Here is a 7,009-nt window from a genome sequence, read left to right as displayed (position 1 = left end):
TTATATGCATTTACCTACGATTATACATGTGTTTATTATTTGGCGGGTGGGAACTGACTTCCATATGGGAAGCAGATCTTTTGTTGTAGTCTTTTTTATTTTTTTAATTATTATATTTTTTTTAATTAAGAACTGGAGACTGAACTGAAGACCTTGTGCATGATATTCAGGGTCTCTACTTTAGAGCTACATCTTTAGCTCCTATTCTAGCCTTGAATGCCAGGCCTAGTAATGAGGCTATCATCTTAGCACCTGTAAAATGAGAGGTTCGATAGGGCGGGCATTCTATCTGTCAACCTTTAGATGTTTTGGCATGGCTATGGGTGTAGATGGGACTATGTGGCGTAATAAAAGGTTTTGGTTGTTTCAGTGGGAACCCTGTTGATCTCATTGCTTCTATCTTTATGTACTCAACAGTGCTAAGATTTCTAGAATTTTCACAGCTTTGTTAACTTTGCCTTTCTTCCCCCTCAAACCAGCCTAACTCACCAGCAGGTTCACAGCCACAACTATGAGTAAACCATTGCCAACACTAAATGAAACTTGGCTTCCAGATTAACAGACACTGTCTACCCACTCAGTGAAGCTGCCTTCCTGAAGGACTTTAGACCCAGCTGGAGAACTACAAGCCCAATCAAGATCAGTAGTAATCCCCTCACCAGAGATCCAGCAAGCACCACAAAGATTTAAGTGTGCTCCTGTCTGACTTCTTTTCCCGAGCACACATGCAATTTTTTATTTCAAATCCCAGATCCCACTGCACATATGCCTTTAAACTTATTTCCAAACATTAAGGGTGTATTGTGAGAGTTTTTTTACATCATGTATGTACTTAAATAGTAAGGTGGTATTTTATTCTGATGCCAAACATCTGGATGAAAAGTTTTAAAAAAAATCAGTCAATTATCTAGATGTTTTCAGATTCCCAGATGTTTGGCACCATGTCGACAAAACATTAAAATCCTTGACCAGCATTTTCAGCTTTTGCACAGATGTCTGGCGTTGCAGAGGCAAACTCTCTCTGAACTGACAGACATTTTGGCAGGCATGAGGCAGGGTGCTTATTACATGCCCTGGGTCAAAAGTGTTTTAAAGTTGAGTTTGTGTGTATGGCTAACCTTTTCACTGTTTCACCAGAAGAAAAAGAATGTATGTTTTTGGAAGCCTTAATCCATTCTGATGAAAGTCTGTCATCCCTGTCTTTGGTCATTTCTCAATCTATTGGGTGTTTGTTAACCTTGAAAGCATAGCAGAAGTTGTCATTTCATTCAAGTCTTGGCAGTGCAGGTCAGTACTCTGATGTGGATTTTTGTTTTGTCTTTTTGGTATAATTAAGATGGTTCTTTCTGGCTGATGGTTTTATTAACAGATTGTTCAGAATCTTTAAATGTTATATTAATGTGCCAATATCCCTGACAACAGTCCTGCCAAAAATACACTCAAATGTTTTACAGGATATTTTTGCTTTTTCATTATCTTTTTCTGGGATTGTAATCCTTTTCCTAGCCCTGCATTAGACAGTTTGTATGTTTTTTTTTCTCTTTTCTTTTTGTTCCCCAGATTTTTTAAAATTTGAATTAGAAACAAGATTGTTTTACATGACAATCCCATTGCCCTTCTCCCTCCTGTCCTCCCCTACCACCCCCCCCAACTAAAACCCTACCTATCACATATCCTTTCTGCTCCCCCTGTATGGTGAAGCCTTCCATAGGGTGTTATCAGAGTCTATTGTATCCTTTGGGATAGGGCGTAGGCCCACCCCCATGTGTCTTGGCTCAGGGAGTATTCCTCTATGAGGAATGGGCTCCCAAAGTCCACACCTATGCTAGGGATAAGTACTGAACTACTACAGCAGGTCCCGTAGATTTCTGAGGTTTCCTCACTGAAACCCATGTTCCTGGGTTCTGGTTCAGTCCCATGCTGGTATCCCAGCTATCAGTCTGGAGTTTGTATGTTTTTGTACCTATAATCCTTTTTGACTCATTGAAAGTGTAGCTTGTAAAAGTTAGGTGCTCAGTGTTATCCACCATTATATCTCACCAAATTTTTTATAAGTAAATATCTATTTATAATTAATTTTGACATTTCCACCTTAATATTTTTTGTTTTGTTTTAGATTAAAAAATGTTTTTGCCAGTCAACGATGGCTCACGCCTTTAATCCCAACACTTGGGAGGCAGAGGCAGGTGGATCTCTGATTAGAGTCTGGCCTGGTCTACAGAGGCGTTCCAGGACAGCCAGGGCTACACAGACAGACCTTGTCTCAAAAAATGGGGGGGGGTATCTTTATTTATACGTATATGCCCATGGTACATGGGAACCTGTAGAAACTGGAAGAGATCATCCAATCCCTGAAGCTGGAGTTACAGGGGGTTGAGAGTTGCCTGACATGAGTGCTGGAAACTGAGCTTAGGCCCTCTATGGAACAGTAAGCACTCTTAACTACTGAGCTATCTCTCTAGTCCTTTCTATGTTTTTGAGACAAGGGTCTCATTACGAAGCCTGACCTGAACCTGAGCTTGAAATGTACCATGGACTGGCCTTGAACATAAAAATCCTTCTGCCTCAGTCTCCTCTCACCGATAGGTGCGGGTTTACACCACCATACCCAGTTCTATTTCTTGACCCTGTTAATTTTATTGATCTTTCCTTTTTCTAGCCTCTCTGGTTTTTTTTAAGTCAGTGTGCTCGAGTTTGTGTCATATGCCTATGATGCACCTATTAATATAAATTATTTTCATTCTGTCACTGAAATTGGTAAAATAAAGCCAGATCTATCTCTCCATGCTATGTGAAAGAGGGCGGTGAACCTGAGTGGTTAGATGTATGAACTCATTAGTGACACCAGACTGAGTTTCTTTCTTTCATCTCACCCACACGGAGCCAAATAACCAGTTTCACCGTGCTTTCTTCCTGGCTCTGATGCTGCCTTGCTCAGTTGCCACAGGCAGGAACATTAGCCTGGGCTTTGCCTTAGCTTCTTCATCCTCTCGTTCGTAAATTGGAAGCTTCCACATTACTGTGTTTTGAAGAATAATTTGTAAGGGCCCTTTGAAATTATAAATATTAAATGTTGTTGCCATTGTGTAACTTGACATATGTAAAGGAGAGGCACTGAAAACCCATATGAGTATGCTTTTGATTTTAAAATATATATAAACCAGCACACATTTGAGGACTGACTGATTTGTTCCTTGCAAGGCAACGTAATCTCCTCATTTTCAGTTTTAGCATCTGGTTCTGTTTTTTTATTATAATGAATCCTTTCTTATATTTATTGGGTGTTATAGTATACTCAGTGTTCTTGCCCAGTTGCAATTTACTGATGACTTTCTATTGCGGGTAATTTTCGGGTCTGTTCAGCCCTGGATGAGGTGGTCACTAAGGGTAATGCATCATTACTCTTTGGTGTGTTATTGTCTTAACATCATGGTTATGTTGGTATTTTTACACAAAAATGAAAAACTAAAAGAAAACAAGGAACTATAGTGATTTAGCCAAGTATTTGGAAATACCTACATCGTTACATTCTTTTCATCTCCATCCAAAGTTGTACAGAATTGGGGTCTGATCCTTCAGCTTTAGATTCCCACTTGGACACAGAGAGTGCTATCCTAACCCAGTTGCACCACTGTAGCAAAGCACCTGGAGCAGTGGCTGGACCATGAGGATCTAACTTCATCAATGAGTTCATCCTTTGATGGACATGATCATACATAAATGCCTGTTGGGAGGAAGGTAAGTCCTAAGAGATAAGAAGTTCCATTGTGGGAATTCTGTCAAAGGATGTCTATCCCAATTATACATTCTGGAACTGGGGAAATGACCACAGGGTGAGTTCAGGGATCTGCTGAACCTACTATGAGTCAGACTTCACCTCACCTTCATAAGCCCCTACTTTAACCAGAGGGCCACAGTTCTTCTTGGAGTCTGTATCAATTCTGAACCAGTATCCAATAGACATGAGGAAGACTGATTGTTTCCTTTCTCCCTGAAGTGGTGGTTTGAATAAGAATGGCCTCCAGAGGCTCATGTATTTGAATGCTTAGTCGTCAGGGAGTGGCACTATTTAACAAGGATTAGGAGGTATGGTCTTGTTGGAGGAAGTGTGTCACTGAAGGTGGGCTTTGAGGTTTCAAAAGCCCAAGCTAGACCCAGTGGCATTCTCTTCCTGCTGCCTGGGGATCAGGACATAGAACTCTCAGCTATTTCTCCAGCACCATGTCTGCCTGCATGTCACCATGCTCCCAGCTATGATGATAATGGACTGAACATCTGAAACTGTAAGCCAGCTCCAATTAAATGCTTTCCTTTATAAGAGTTGCTGTGGTCCTGGTGTCTTTTCACAGCAATAGGACACCGACTAAGACACTCCCATTGTACAGTTACCCTTGTAAAAGGCCTTAGGGCCCTCTAGGGAAGGACTGGAGAAAGGTTTACAGTTCAACTCCGAGGAAAGTCCTTCCTAGGACCTAGCCTTCCCTTCATTCAAGGAGTTCTGAGTCTGCAAACTGGCTCAAGTCTGGAAATAGACTCTCAGGCCAAGAGTCCCTTTTGCCAAGACCCAATGTAACCTTCCTTTTATTTGTTTGAGAATTCTCTTTTTACAGCAACTCAGCAAAATAAAATGCTGGTTTATTATTGGTCATTGCTTCATACACACATCAAGTTGGACAAAATAATAATAATAATGATAATGATAATAATAAACAGTGACCTCATAGACAAAAAAGTTTTAAAAGGCAGCCATTTATATTTGGCCTTTTTAACAATCTCATGCAAACCAACTATTTATAGCACAGCTAGGTACATACACAAAAAAGTTACTGGAATGCTTGGAATAGGTTGTTTTTGTTGTTGTTTTTTACAAGGTGCTTTTCTCCTTTGTAATTATAATGAACATGCTCACACCACAAGTAAATTCAGAAGTAAGACAGAGAACCATCTGAAGGCCGGTTTGGTCACCTGTTAACTTTAAGAATGGTGGACCCCTAACAATATGCACAAAAATATAAAATGTGAATAAAAATAAAACAAATTTTCCTTCTAAAGTATTTTTAAGAAAAAAGAAAACAAAGGGCCTTGGAAGCTTCTGTTCTGTTTTCCTCCCCTGTTGCAAATTCCTGTTGTGGTTGGGGTGGGGTGGTGGAGAGAGTATGGTCTGTTGGCGGCACTGCCTGCTGCGGGTGGGCGGGGCCTGCTTCTCTACTTGAAGGTGATCCTGTTTAAATTCTGAGACAGAAAGTGGAGGGTGAAGTGGCCCCAAGTTTAATTTTTCCTTTTTTGCTATCTAGACGTCCTCATTAGTCTTCTGCTTCTTGGTGTCACCATCATCATCTTCATAATCTTCAGCCACCCGCCTGCCTGTTGGAGCCTGTTTCCTCATCTTCATCCCATCCTCCTCACAGTCACCTTCTACCTCCTCTTCTTCCCACCCACCTGATTCCTCTTCATCTAACCCATTGTGAGCTTCCTGCTTTCCATATTCCTCATCAGCATTCCCATCTGCAGGTGAGTCTCTTCCATTCTCCTTCTCCTCCACAGTTTCCTTCTTCCCCTTTACATTCTTGGAGCAGGTATCCATGGCCATGTCTGATGTGGTGGGGCACATTTTTCAACCTCCTCTCTGGGTGCATGCTTTGTCTTTAGTCTGGTCTACCAGCTACGATTGCTGAGCCTGAGGGACATCAGGATTGTCTTGCCTGGCATTTCCTTCAGAGAAGCTCACTGCTTCTTTAGCAGACAATGAAGGATTCGTTTCCTCTGGCAAAGGTGAAAAGGACAATATTTCAGGGGCTGGGGGTGTGAGTACATCTTTGGCTGAGGGTAGAGAGACTGCTTCCTCAGGTGAGTGAGGTAAACCCTTGAGAATCTGAGTATTCAAAGTTCTCAGCTTCAGTAGGGTCCTCCCACACATCCCCATCCCAAGTTATAGGATCCCATTCTTTACCAATTAATGCCCTTACTTTAACCATTGACACCCTGTGAGCCTGGGACTTGAATTTTCACTATAATCCAGCCAGCCTTATAATGAGGGTTTGGTTTGATTTTTCTACAATTTGAGCTCCATGGCTGCTGGAGAGAGAAATCTCTTCCAGCACACACTCGGACACCTTTAGGCTGTTTGTGTACATCAGGAGTTGTTCACTTTCACCAGTGAGTTCCTTGTCTTTCACCATATTCTGAGATGTTAGAGGTCAGTTAATTTTACCACAAAGTTCATTCTTTTCCTTTGTCAGTTTATTTAGAGATGATAGGAGCAACACACTAGCATCATTATTTTCCCTAAACCGTCAAAAATTTTATATACAGAGTCACCAAATTCATTGCCTCTCACAATTGGTGAATCAGGATAATCAAATTCATTTGTCTCTCTAAGTTTGTAAAACAGTTCATGCTGTGAATTTTCAATGTTCTGCCAGCTTTTAGGAGAGGCTTCAGTGACTGCAAAGAGTCAGCAAATTGCAAAGCCTGTTCCAGATCCTTAAAAAGTTCATCCTTACAATTCCATTGCTCTAGAATCACTTCTGCATATTCAGGTGTTCTATCCTCATGATGGGAAGAGTAACCAGCACAGTAACTAACACAACCAGCAGTTACATAGGCCAGGAGTTTACTTCTCACTCAGTTGGAGGTCAGGAAGTCCAGGACCAAGACATCAGTAGAGTCAGTGTCTGACAATGGCTTGCTATATGCTCTGCAACAGTGTCTATTTCTTTTGGAAAGGATGGATTCATTCTCTCACAGCAGATAGGAGACAAAAATGGGACCATGGCAAGTATTAAATGAGAATTGTCCTTCATATTAAATAGGCTTAGGTATCTGAACATTTTTTCCCTCGTCAGTGGGAGCTTTTGGGGAATATAGGCTTGCCGGAGCAAGTATGTCACTGTGGGTATGCTTTGAGAATTTATAACCTTGGCCTACTTCCTATTCACTCTCTCTGCTTTGTGTTTGCAGTTGAAGATGTGACCCCTCAGCTTCTTATCCAGGTGCCTGCTGGCAAGCC

At 41.3% G+C, this 7,009-nt stretch overlaps 1 protein-coding gene across 1 annotated transcript; it reads right to left on the bottom strand.

Annotated features, from left to right (window-relative positions):
- Positions 1–5,290: 5,290 nt before the first annotated feature.
- On the bottom strand, positions 5,291–5,590 carry LOC100773149 (prothymosin alpha). The gene has a single exon (XM_027398716.1). It carries the CDS (start codon positions 5,588–5,590, stop codon positions 5,291–5,293), a length of 300 nt encoding a protein of 99 aa, XP_027254517.1.
- Positions 5,591–7,009: the final 1,419 nt, after the last annotated feature.

This window comes from Cricetulus griseus, chromosome 2 (genome assembly GCF_003668045.3).
Source record: "Cricetulus griseus strain 17A/GY chromosome 2, alternate assembly CriGri-PICRH-1.0, whole genome shotgun sequence".
NCBI lineage: Eukaryota > Metazoa > Chordata > Mammalia > Rodentia > Cricetidae > Cricetulus > Cricetulus griseus.
Note: the sequence above shows the minus strand (reverse complement) of the source record. Positions and strands in the feature narration are given on the sequence as shown.

Bases quoted from the DNA above. Each gene is read 5' to 3' on its own strand.
- LOC100773149 (XM_027398716.1), bottom strand. From the start codon at position 5,590: ATGGCCATGGATACCTGCTCCAAGAATGTAAAGGGGAAGAAGGAAACT.